General features: G+C 46.3%; 1 protein-coding gene across 1 annotated transcript in view; it reads right to left on the minus strand.

The window, feature by feature from the left end:
• Positions 1–4,437: 4,437 nt before the first annotated feature.
• Positions 4,438–13,806, minus strand: part of LOC144768274 (N-acyl-aromatic-L-amino acid amidohydrolase (carboxylate-forming)-like) — a 43,322-nt gene continuing 33,953 nt past the window's right edge. The window contains exons 5-6 of the mRNA XM_078651830.1: positions 6,657–6,766; positions 4,438–4,928 (exon numbers count right to left, since the gene is read on the minus strand). Of these exons, the coding sequence (XP_078507956.1) occupies positions 4,734–4,928; positions 6,657–6,766 (305 nt within the window). The 3' untranslated portion in view covers positions 4,438–4,733. The remainder of the gene's footprint in view (positions 4,929–6,656; positions 6,767–13,806) is intronic.

Raw genomic sequence — 13,806 nt, forward strand, 5'->3', positions numbered from 1 at the left:
CTGTTCTCATGGAGTCCACAGCTTGAATGTTCTCATGGAGTCCACAGCTGTAATGTTCTCATGGAGTCCACAGCTATAATGTTCTCATGGACTCCACAGCTGTACTGTTCTCATGGAGTCCACAGCTGTACTGTTCTCATGGAGTCCACAGGTGTTATGTTCTCATGGAATCCACAGGTGTACTGTTCTCATGGAGTCCACAGCTGTAATGTTCTCATGGAATCCACAGCTGCAATGTTCTCATGGAGTCCACAGCTGCAATGTTCTCATGGAGTCCACAGGTTTTATGTTCTCATGGAGTCCACAGGTGTACTGTTCTCATGGACTCCACAGCTGTAATGTTCTCATGGAGTCCACAGGTTTTATGTTCTCATGGAGTCCACAGGTGTACTGTTCTCATGGAGTCCACAGCTGTAATGTTCTCATGGAGTCCACAGGTTTTATGTTCTCATGGAGTCCACAGCTGTACTGTTCTCATGGAGTCCACAGGTGTACTGTTCTCATGGAGTCCACAGGTGTAATGTTCTCATGGAGTCCACAGCTGTACTGTTCTCATGGAGTCCACAGGTGTAATGTTCTGATGGAGTCCACAGGTGTACTGTTCTCATGGAGTCCACAGGTGTACTGTTCTCATGGAGTCCACAGGTGTAATGTTCTGATGGAGTCCACAGCTGTACTGTTCTCATTAGAAGAGGGAGGATTCCTGATGCCGGCTAGTGGCTGGCCAAACACGGGTTGTCGTTATGTTCTATGAGGTGCCTCTTTAAGAGGGCGCTTTTCAGCTACTTTCTGAATTATGGGAGTGAGAGTATATAAGGAGAGGAGTTGGCCTAAGGGCTAGGGCAGTTGACCTCGGATCTTGGGACCCGGGTTCGAGTCTCGGCAATGAAGCTGAATATCCTGTGATTCTGGGCAAATCACTTAATCTCCCTGTGCCTAACAAAAAATATATAATTGAATGTGTCCTCATGTAACGCAACTGGTGCTATGTAAAGCTCTCTGATACCCGATACCGGGTGAAGTTTGCGCTAAATAAAACTCTGTAAAAAAAAAATGTGTATGAGGGATATAAGATCCATAACGTAATAACGTAACAAGTCCACAGGTGTTATGTTCTCATGGAGTCCACAGCTGTACTGTTCTCATGGAATCCACAGGTGTACTGTTCTCATGGAGTCCACAGGTGTACTGTTCTCATGGAGTCCACAGGTGTACTGTTCTCATGGAGTCCACAGCTGTACTGTTCTCATGGAGTCCACAGGTGTACTGTTCTCATGGAGTCCACAGCTGTACTGTTCTCATGGAGTCCACAGGTGTACTGTTCTCATGGAGTCCACAGGTGTACTGTTCTCATGGAGTCCACAGCTGTACTGTTCTCATGGAGTCCACAGCTGTACTGTTCTCATGGAGTCCACAGGTGTAATGTTCTGATGGAGTCCACAGGTGTACTGTTCTCATGGAGTCCACAGGTGTACTGTTCCCATGGAGTCCACAGGTGTAATGTTCTGATGGAGTCCACAGGTGTACTGTTCTCATGGAGTCCACAGGTGTACTGTTCTCATGGAGTCCACAGGTGTTATGTTCTCATGGAATCCACAGGTGTACTGTTCTCATGGAGTCCACAGCTGCAATGTTCTCATGGAGTCCACAGCTGCAATGTTCTCATGGAGTGCACAGGTGTACTGTTCTCATGGAGTCCACAGGTGTACTGTTCTCATGGAGTCCACAGGTGTACTGTTCTCATGGAGTCCACAGGTGTACTGTTCTCATGGAGTCCACAGCTGTAATGTTCTCATGGAGTCCACAGCTGTACTGATCTCATGGAGTCCACAGGTGTACTGTTCTCATGGAGTCCACAGGTGTACTGTTCTCATGGAATCCACAGGTGTACTGTTCTCATGGAGTCCACAGGTGTACTGTTCTCATGGAGTCCACAGGTGTACTGTTCTCATGGAGTCCACAGCTGTAATGTTCTCATGGAGTCCACAGCTGTAATGTTCTCATGGACTCCACAGCTGTACTGTTCTCATGGAGTCCACAGCTGTACTGTTCTCATGGAGTCCACAGGTGTTATGTTCTCATGGAATCCACAGGTGTACTGTTCTCATGGAGTCCACAGCTGCAATGTTCTCATGGAATCCACAGCTGCAATGTTCTCATGGAGTCCACAGCTGCAATGTTCTCATGGAGTCCACAGGTGTACTGTTCTCATGGAGTCCACAGGTGTAATGTTCTCATGGAGTCCACAGGTGTACTGTTCTCATGGAGTCCACAGGTGTAATGTTCTGATGGAGTCCACAGCTGTACTGTTCTCATGGAATCCACAGGTGTAATGTTCTGATGGAGTCCACAGCTGTACTGTTCTCATGGAGTCCACAGCTGTACTGTTCTGATGGAGTCCACAGGTGTACTGTTCTCATGGAGTCCACAGGTGTAATGTTCTGATGGAGTCCACAGCTGTAATGTTCTCATGGAGTCCACAGGTGTACTGTTCTCATGGAGTCCACAGCTGTACTGTTCTCATGGAGTCCACAGCTGTACTGTTCTCATGGAGTCCACAGGTGTACTGTTCTCATGGAGTCCACAGGTGTACTGTTCTCATGGAGTCCACAGGTGTAATGTTCTGATGGAGTCCACAGCTGTACTGTTCTCATGGACTCCACAGCTGTACTGTTCTCATTAGAAGAGGGAGGATTCCTGATGCCGGCTAGTGGCTGGCCAAACACGGGTTGTCGTTATGTTCTATGAGGTGCCTCTTTAAGAGGGCGCTTTTCAGCTACTTTCTGAATTATGGGAGTGAGAGTATATAAGGAGAGGAGTTGGCCTAAGGGCTAGGGCAGTTGACCTCGGATCTTGGGACCCGGGTTCGAGTCTCGGCAATGAAGCTGAATATCCTGTGATTCTGGGCAAATCACTTAATCTCCCTGTGCCTAACAAAAAATATATAATTGAATGTGTCCTCATGTAACGCAACTGGTGCTATGTAAAGCTCTCTGATACCCGATACCGGGTGAAGTTTGCGCTAAATAAAACTCTGTAAAAAAAAAATGTGTATGAGGGATATAAGATCCATAACGTAATAACGTAACAAGTCCACAGGTGTTATGTTCTCATGGAGTCCACAGCTGTACTGTTCTCATGGAATCCACAGGTGTACTGTTCTCATGGAGTCCACAGGTGTACTGTTCTCATGGAGTCCACAGGTGTACTGTTCTCATGGAGTCCACAGCTGTACTGTTCTCATGGAGTCCACAGGTGTACTGTTCTCATGGAGTCCACAGCTGTACTGTTCTCATGGAGTCCACAGGTGTACTGTTCTCATGGAGTCCACAGGTGTTATGTTCTCATGGAGTCCACAGGTGTACTGTTCTCATGGAGTCCACAGGTGTACTGTTCTCATGGAGTCCACAGGTGTACTGTTCTCATGGAGTCCACAGCTGTACTGTTCTCATGGAGTCCACAGGTGTACTGTTCTCATGGAGTCCACAGGTGTACTGTTCTCATGGAGTCCACAGCTGTACTGTTCTCATGGAGTCCACAGGTGTACTGTTCTCATGGAGCCCACAGCTGTACTGTTCTCATGGAATTCACAGCTCTATTGCACTCATGGAGTCCACAGCTGTACTGCACGCAGGGAGTCTACAGCTGTACTGCACTGGTGGAGTCCACAGCTGAACTGCACACATGGAGTCCACAGCTGTACTGCACACATAGATTCCACAGCTGTACTGCACACAAGGAGTCCACAGCTGTACAGCACTCATGGACTCCTCAGTTGTACTGCATGCAGGGAGTCCACACCTGTGACCAAATTGACTGATGGTTGTGGGAGTGACATCATAATCTTGCTGTGGGTCACTGATAAAACTGCAGTCAATGGTATCAAACATGACAGTCATAGTCGTTGCCACATGGTGATTAGGGTCATGTGTCAGTCATGGTGTCAGCCTTCAATGGTGTCTAATATCCGATGGAGACTCTCCCGAGAGTTAGAAGAGGGAGGATTCCTGATGCCGGCTAGTGGCTGGCCAAACACGGGTTGTCGTTATGTTCTATGAGGTGCCTCTTTAAGAGGGCGCTTTTTAGCTACTTTCTGAATTATGGGAGTGAGAGTATATAAGGAGAGGAGTTGGCCTAAGGGCTAGGGCAGTTGACCTCGGATCTGGGGACCCGGGTTCGAGTCTCGGCAATGAAGCTGAATATCCTGTGATTCTGGGCAAATCACTTAATCTCCCTGTGCCTAACAAAAAATATATAATTGAATGTGTCCTCATGTAACGCAACTGGTGCTATGTAAAGCTCTCTGATACCCGATACCGGGTGAAGTTTGCGCTATATAAAACTCTGTTAAAAAAAAATGTGTATGAGGGATATAAGATCCATAACGTAATAACGTAACCTGCATTTGTAAAATGCATGTTCACCCAAAATGGCATCTTGGCACTGAATAAGACACATTTATTGTTATCCAACTCAATGTTACTCATTCTATTGACCTCAGAAGAATGAAGGCTGAGTGTACTTGCTGGGACTCAAAGCTGTGCGCAATGGGTCAAACACAGACCCCTGCAGTGTCATGAATGGTCAGGAGCATCACAAGTGTGTTTACTTTCTTCCATGCTTCAAAGTAACAAGGAATCGAAGAGTTTGTTGAGGTTTGAGAGCTCCACAAACTCGAACCACAGCACATCGCCATGGCCGCCCGACTTCATCTCAGGGTGCCCTTCTCTGCGCTATTTCATCGTTCGGATGGCAGGGATGGAGAATTTGAACTTGTCCGTCTTCGCAAAAGCAGCTTTCTTGATGGTCACGGATGGGTCGTTGACGAAGACGGGGTAGAAGGTCCGGTCCCCATCGTAGGGTATGGACTTACCATCAAAGGACATCAGAATAGGGTCTCCAGGCTTCTGTGGTGAGTAGTCGTTACCCTAAAAAAAAAAGGAAATGGAACCACGATCAGAGCTGGAGCTGCCATCACCATGACACATTGAGGACAGGTCTGGGAGTGTTGATGTCAATGAGACACTTAGGGCCCCATTAAGACTTTGGTGGACAGGCTACTTGGTCCCAAACGTTACAGAGATCCTGTTTGCCTTGTTACAACTGCTATAGGATATAATGCAATTGTAATGTTGTAGTGGCACCTACAGGTTAGTTCAGGAACTGCTGCAGTGACACCTTGAGGTCAGGCCTGGGAATGCTAAATAATACAGTGACACCTTGAGGTTGGTTCTGGGAGTGCAGGTGAATGCAGAAAGAACAAAGTACTGGTGTGACAGTAACACCTGCAGTTCATCCTGGGAGGCCTTTAATTACACTGACACCAAGAGGTAAGGTCTGGGAAGGCTGTGGACTTAAGCGGCACCTGCTGGACATGCTAAGCATGCTAAAGCAGTGACAGCCTCTAAAGAGAAAGAAGAAGCGAGTGAGTTAGAGATAGAAAGATAGAGTGCGTTTAATTGAGTGTCAGCGAGAGCAAGAGTATGGTAGTACTGGTACAGCGACAACTGGTGGCGGATTAAACGAGTGCTGCTGAAGTAAAACATTCCAGGGGCAAAGGAGAAACATGTAAAGAGTTGTAGAAACCTTGTGGCAGATGCTCAGAGCGTTGCTGCAGTAAAACTTGTCATGGGAAAAGGAGAACCGAGGGCTGCCCTTACAGTGAAATCTCTGGGGGAGGCTGGGAGTGCTGATGAGGTAACAAATGCCGCTGGGAAAGGAGAACCAAGGACTGTGTTTACAGTGACCGTCTGGCAGAGGCTGGAAGTGCTGCTTCATTAACAGTTGTCATGGACGAAGAAGAGCAAAGGACTTTGTTTATAGTGCCACCTGCTGGCAGATGCAGGGAGTGCTGGTGAACTAACAAAGTCCAGGGGAGAAGGAGAAACACGTAATGTGTTTACAGTGACATATGTTGGCAGAAGCTGGAGGCGCTCCTGCAGTAAGTCACTTATCATGGACTAAGGAGAATCAAGGACTGCCGGTATAGTGACACCTGCTGGAAGAGTCAAGGAGTACTGAAGAAGTAACACATTTCATGGTAAAAGGAAATACTTTAATTCAGCAGCACTCACTGACTCATTTTCTGACTGAGTCAGGGAGTGCTGCTGAATTAACACTTGTCAAGGGCAAAGAAGAATGAAAGATTGAAAATACAGTGACCTGCTGGCAGAGACAAGGAGTGCTGATAAAGTGACCCATCATATGGGTAAAGGAGAAATAGGCAGTGTGTTTACAGTGACACCTGCAGGCAGAGTCAGGGAGTGCTGCTGAAGTAACACTTGTCATGGTGGTAGGAGAACCGAGGTCTTCCTTGACAGTGACACCTACTGGACGGGGCAAGGACTGCTGAAGTAACACATTCAATGTGAGAAGGAGATACATGTAATGTGTTTACATTGACACCTGCTGGCAGAGACAAGGGGTGCTGATTAAGTGACCAATTCTATTGGTGAAGGAGAAGTGAGCAGTGTGCTTACAGTGACACCTGCGGTTAGAGTCAGGGAGTGCTGCTGAAGTAACACTTGTCATGGTGGTAGGAGAACCGAGGTCTTCCTTGACAGTGACCCCTACTGGCCGGTGCAAAGACTGCTGAAGTAACACGTTCCACAAGAGAAGGAGAAGCGTGCAGTAGCTGCATTGGACGGTTTGCTTACCTCCACTTTGGGGTGTACCATGGCTGAGATTTCTCCGTCTGAGTCGATGGGGTAATACTGATGGTCGAAAAACTGATATGCTTCAGTTTCAAATGCTGGAAAAGTGACACCTGAAAGAAAAGGCAGAGGTCATGGCCCTGGGTAGGACATTAAAGGAGCAATAAGGTGGAGGGCCTGACAAAAAAGAGAGGAAAGAAGGAGGAAAGGTGCAAGGGGCCAGGAATGAGGGGACGGGGAGGAGACTAGAGAGGCAGATCGATAAAGTGTGGATCGAGGGAGCGAAGGGCAGAGAGCGACAGGAATAAGCAATACGGATGGGGAATAGGAGAGGGTCTCTGGGACAGAAACAGGATAAGGGAAAGAGGAGGGGATTGAAATGAGAGGAAATTTTACATAAACTGGGATATGATCTGCAGGCATAAGGGCTGTATCCAAGCGTATGTGCTGTATATGAGGCATAAGGGCTGTATATGAAGCAACAGGCTGGATCTGAGGCATAAGGGCTGGATCTGAGGTGCAAGGGGCTGTATATGAGGCATTAGGACTGTATATGAGGCATTAGGACTGTGTATGATGCATAAGGGCTGTATCAGAGGCATACGGGCTGCATATGAGGAAAATGGGCTGTTTATGAGGCGTAAGGGCTGGATAAGAGGCATAAGGGTTGTATATGAGGCATAAGGGCTGTATATGAGGCAAAAGAGCTGCATATGAGGCATAAGGGATGTATGTGAGGCAAAAGGGCTGTATATGAGACATAAGGGCTGTATATGAGACATAAGGGCTGTATAAGAGGCATAAGGGCTGTACGTGAGGCATAAGGTCTGTATGTGAGGAATATGGGCTGTATCTGAGGCATAAGGGCTGTATATGAGGCATAAGGGCTATATATGAGACATAAGGGACATATATATATGAGCCATTAGGGCCTGTATGTGAGGAATAATGGCTGTTTCTGAGGCATAATACTGTATATGAGGCATTAGGGTTGTTTATCTGAGGCACAAGGGCTGTATATGAGGCACAAGGGCTGTATCTGAGGCATAATGGCTGTATATGATGCGTAAGGGCTGTGTCTGAGGTAGGGCAGTATATGAGGCATACGGCTGTGTCTGAGGCATAAGGGCTGTGTCTGAGGCATAAGGTCAGTATATGAGGCATAAGGGCTGTATATGAGGCACAAGGGCTGTATATGAGGCATAAGGGCTTTATGCGAGGCATAAGGGCAGTATATGAGACATAAGGGCATTTATGAGGCATAAGGGCAGTATATGAGGCATAAGGTTTGTATCTGAGGCATAAGGGCAGAATCTGAGGCATAAGGGCTGTATCTGAGCCAGCACATGTGTACATCACACCAGCAGGTATTCAGATGTATATTAAAGACAGCCTGTGAATTCAAGTAAAAGACGCCGGTCCGGGCCACCAGAGCAGCCCCACAGCCCATCACATCAAAGTAGTAAGTACAGCCCCACAACACCTTAAAGCACAGCAAATAAAACTAGTAGGTACTGCACTAGAACAACCCACAGCCCAGCTCATCAAAGTAGTAAGTACAGCACCAGATACTCCTACGACCCAGTACATAAAAGCAGAACCCCTTCCCCACAGTCCAGTACATCAGAGCAGCATCTCCTGCACCCACAGCCCAACAGCATGTTCCGGCCCCACTCTATGCCCACAGCCTAGGAGCAGTCACTGGCCCCACAATACCACTAGGCCCAGAACTTAAAAGGACTTTGCAGAGTCTCACTGCACCCCTCTAATCGTTCCTTTTAATCAGGTGCATGGTTCCCACACTGCTCCAACAGCCCAGCACATGTATGTATGCATGTGGTATTTCTATAGCAGGAATCTCGCTTCACAGCTGAAGGCCTTAAGGTGCTATGGTCAGGCCAATCACAACCCAGACGGATGGCACGGCGGAGTAGCCACAGTGTGATCAGAGGCCAAGCTGTAGGCAGGGATGGCGCAGGCTGGGTGGGCTGGTGTGCATTGTGGTACCTGCTGTCAGAGCATTTATTTTATTTATTTATTTATTTATTAAGGAGTTTTATATAGCGCTAGCCTGACCCGAAGGAATCGGAGCGCTTTACAACACTTCGTAAAAAGGAAAACACATATTATAGCAGTGAAACCACTGGGTGCAGTAGATGGCTTTGCGCGTTGTGTAACGATAGAAGGAAAGTTACATAGTCTCTTAATAGTGAACACAGTTGTTCAAGCCGCGCAACTTTCCGATCCAGGGGGATGGTGGGGAGTAGTCGGGCTGGGTGTTAGGAAGAGGTCTTGGTTATAAGGTGTCATAGTGCAGTGATGTTCACGATTGTAAGCTAAGGTTTCACTCTATCCATTTGGGAAGGAACGATTGAGGTAGAAGTCTTAGAGCTGCCTTTTGAATTTTACAAAGGAGGGGATCGTCCTGATATGGACTGGGATGGAGTTCCATATTTTGGGCGCATTTCCAGAAAAGTATTTGTCTGCAGTTTTTTCTTTGCAGGTTTTCGGCGGGATGAGTTTGAGGGTATTGGAGCTTCTGAGGCTCCTTGTCTGACCGGCCCTCGTGATTTTGGAGGCCAGGTAGGCGGGTTCCCTGTTTGGAGGGCTTTGTGCGTGATGCAGGCAGTTCGGAAACTGGCTCTTAATCAACTGGGAGCCATTTCAACTCTCTGAGTGCGGGCGAGATACGGTCATATTTTTTTACTCCGGTGACCATTCTTGCCGCTGCATTAATAGTTGATCGGAGGGGAGCTAGGTGTGATTTTGCTGTGAGGGTAGCATTCCCGTAATCCAATCTGGAAAGTAACAGGGATTGAGTCGCTTGTTTGAGGTCGTTGGTCGGGATGAAAGCTTTTATCTTATTGAGTAGTTTCATGTTGAGGACTGCGCTCTTTGCAGTGTTCTTGATGTGTTGACCATGCTTAGTTTAGGGTCCAAGGTGATTCCCAGTGATTTGACAGTCGGCCAGGGAGAGATTGTCGTTGAGAGCATCAATTGCTTTTAGCCATTCTGCGACTTGGGGGTTCTCTGTTTTGTTGGATATTCGGAGGATTTCCGTTTTGTCTTGATTCAATTTCAGGTGGTTTAGAGAGAGCCAGTATTGGACTTCTCTAAGAGTGTCGTTGAGTCTCTGGATGTCATCAATGGAGGAGGTTTCAAGATAAATCTGGGTGTCGTCCTCATAGAGGTGGAAGGGAATGTTGTATCAGGTGTGCAAAGACCCCCAGGCCTAAAAGGGCTTTAGCCCCACCCCCCCATTCACCTAATGGTAAAGGCACATCAAATATAGCACAAACAGTGGGATATACGTTCTTTTATATTATGACATCTCAGTTGGTTAATGCGATCACTGAAGACGCCTCTGTGTGTAGCCACAGTCACAGACAGGGCCAGCCTCTCACACCTGAATTCTGATTGGTGCACTGGGAAATAGTGACGTGAAATTATAGTGTTATAAAGTCTCAGTCTGAGATTAAATGCACTATGAATATGCGAATCATTATTTTAAAATTGTATTGCGCACAGTATGAGATCGGCTGCTGCACAGTTTGCAAAGAGCTTTAAGGACAGATATTAAGTTTTCATCCAAAGCCACAACTAAAGTTGCGTTGTTCTGTGTCACCAGAGCAAGACACCACCATACCTTCAATGATGTGGGGCTCCTGCTTTTTTCCTGAGCGCTGGTGCACAACCGGCTGACTATTGCCACGCACACATCCTTGCACCACAGAGCATACGTGGGTGCGTGCTGTTGTAGCATACGTTTTGTACTGGATGGTTATCCTTTAAGTACAAAATACTATGTTGAGGCTACTTTACAAGTTTTCTCTTATTGTATGTGTACTGTACATTGCAACACTCAGGCAGTATGGGGAAATTTGAATACATTCTTTTTAACACCCACCTTGTGCTCAAGGAGGCCTTATTTTTTTGGTGCAAGGTCCTTACTATTATTGTTCATAGATTGCGCTTTGCGTCTTAAACCATAGGTGTAGCAGGAAACTTCCATTTACCCCCCATGGGGTGCCCCCTGATGTAAAGCTGCACACACGCTACTTTGCATAACTTTATTGCTACTTCTCATCAAAAATGAAGTTTTGTCCTGGAAATGAAATCTCCGTTTTAAACTTTGGGCTACTTTGTGCTCAGTAGAGATTCAGTGAGTAGGCTGATTTAGTGTTTAACATAAAGTAATACACAATCATCCGGTACCTAGTGAAAATCTTTTCCATTAGAAGAACACAGAACTCAGCTGACAACACCCTTACATTACCTCTCAAAAAGAATGAATCTTAGTCACCATGAATCTTCAAAAGGCTCCATCAGTGAAAGCCTCAAACACACCTGGGATTTACTGAGCGATCAATATTTGTACACATTTACAATTCTCTCAGATTTTACTCTCCCTGGCGAGAAGGTTTGTTTTTGCTTCCACTGTTAGCCCCTCACTTCACAGAACAAGAGACCCCTACCTTCCCCGAAACAGTTATTTTTATCAAAAAGAAAGCAAACTGTTATTGTAAAATTTAAAAAATGGGAACCTGATTTCCAGTTGATCCCACCCTCCACCCACAGAGGTCATCTTAAAGACATTTGCACTAAGATGATACCTTGTGTTTGTTTTCTTTGCCTCACGTGCCTCATGTTGTCACACCCTCTCTGCCTCAACAGCCCCCTTGCAAGGCGTCCATTAAAGACGTGGCCACCATTGGGAAATTAAGGAGCCGAATTCAGTTCGGCAACAATTATTAGACATCCAGTGCTCCTTGACCCAGAGGGTCCGATTCACAGAATGAACTTAAGACTCAATCCTAAACTTACTACTATTTTGGTATTCACAGAATGCACTTACTACTTTTGGCATTCACTGAATGAACTTACTACTTTTGGTATTCACAGAAGTTAGGATTTTGTCTTAAGTTTGTTTTAGGACAAACTTAAGACAGACTTAAGACAGGCTTAAGACAGACTTAAGACAAAATCCTAACTTCTGTGAATACCAAAGGTAGTAAGTTCATTCTGTGAATGCCAAAAGTAGTGAGTGCATTCTGTGAATACCAAAATAGTAGTAAGTTTAGGATTGAGTCTTAAGTTCATTCTGTGAATCGGGCCCCCAATTTCTGGGTACAAGAACAACAACCCAATTTTTAGAGGCTGGAAAATCCTGCAGATAAAATCAATATGATTCAACTGCCCCGTCTGTGACCCCTGCCCAAACTTCAGACAGCCAACGCCCTCCACCCCTTCCTTCACCCTCCTCACTCCCTCCCTTCACCCCTGCATTATAGTAGCCCCCTGCATACATGTACCACAGTCGTCTACACTTGCTTTTCCACCCGTTGGACAGCAGGGGCTGCATTACAGAAAGTGCCCTTGGGATGCAATGGGTTTATGCGCCCGCCTTACGCAGCCCCGGGGCACTTGGTATTACAGAAGGGGCTGCAGACCCTTGTGCCGCCCCTTCTGTAGTATTGATAGCGCTGGCACACATAAAGCCAGCGCTATTTTTAGGGGGCGTTGCCTCATTTGCATGGGGGCGTGCCCCCAGCAAATGAGGAATCCCTGTGCATCTGAGCCGCATTACAGACGCGGGTGCAGAGGCAAAGGAGCTGTCAGGGGGCACATTGAAAGTGCGCCTCCAAAAAACACTATTACTAAAGACAGCGGTCCCTAGGCAGTTACGGATTTCAAGCAGTTAATAAACATAAGCTAGATAGACTATATGATCTTTGTCCAGCCAGACAGAATTTTAATATTTCAAATAAGTGCATTAAAGTGAAATAAAGTCAGTTTCAAGTGGGACACAGCCTGTATCCAACTTACATACATAAACAGACAACAAATAAGGGAAAGTTTTTCAGGCAAGGAAAGAGAGGGGGTTTCTGCATATCATACACTTTGGCAGAATTCGATTAAGGTACCATTGTACATCATGATCCACATTTTTTCAAATACATATGGTACATTGGTTGTCGAAGACGTTTCGATACCTAAGGCAAAAAATCATGGGATCATCTTCAGGACTTATAAATAAGCATGCCTGTCTGGGAACATACTTGACATATGTTACATTCATGTCAAGGTGACCAGCTGCGAGCTGCATTAAGGGCCTCATTATGATGTCTGTCGGAAAGCATTCCGACCGACTTCGTTTCGGAATGGTTTCCGACTGAATTGGATTCAGGGAGTCAGACCGACCGATTATGATGTTTCTGAACACCGTCGGTCTGATTCCCATTGGCTTCAATGAAAGCCTGTGTTCTGACCGACAACACAGGCTCCCATTGAAAAAAAGGGGTGGTTGCGGAAAACCTTGCACCCTGTGACGGGCGCCCCTTAGTGCCTGCCACACTGTGCATGGTTGAAAAGTGGGGACCCATGGGTACCCCAATGGGCCCCAATTGGAGGTCTCCGGGTGAAGGGGTGCCTACGTCGGATTCCGAAAGTTAATCCTTGTCGGACAAACCGATTAAAAAAAGCTGTCAGAATCTGACATCATAATGCGTCGGTTGGAAATACGGTTCATAGACCTGTACGATTTGGCTCTGACTGACTCGGTTTCATCGAATGCCGATCTGTGCTGAGTCGGAACGACTGAACGTTTCCAACTATTGTAATTGGCCAGTCAGATATGTTTCTGAGTCGGTGAAAATGAACAATTGTTACTTACCTGTAAACAGGTGGTTCTCCAGTAATGATGTCTTTCATAGATTCACATACTTGAATATTCCCCGTTGTCGAAGTGGGAGTCCCACGGTACATAAAAAAGCAATAATGCTAAATATATATATATATATGTGCAAACATAATACATAATAAAAGAAGAGGTAAATACAACTGAAAACCTCCAGAACAATTCCTACATAGGAATGCATGGTAAAGAGAAAAAAACGCTTGTAACAAATTAGTGTCATTATGTTAGTCCAAACTACCGCCAATCAGGCGCAAGCACCCTCTAGAACCTTCTCCTCAGAAGCTCCAGTCCTCAGATTTTCGTAGCACCAAAGGGACCTAGAGTGCATGAGGAGAAGAGAGCCTCTGAGGGGAGGAAAGGGTGGGTCGTATGTGAATCTATGAAATACACCAATACTGGAGAACCACCTGTTTACAGGTAAGTAACAATTGTTCTTCTCCTGTATTAGCGGTGTCT

This window comes from Lissotriton helveticus, chromosome 1_1 (genome assembly GCF_964261635.1).
Source record: "Lissotriton helveticus chromosome 1_1, aLisHel1.1, whole genome shotgun sequence".
Classification (NCBI taxonomy): domain Eukaryota; kingdom Metazoa; phylum Chordata; class Amphibia; order Caudata; family Salamandridae; genus Lissotriton; species Lissotriton helveticus.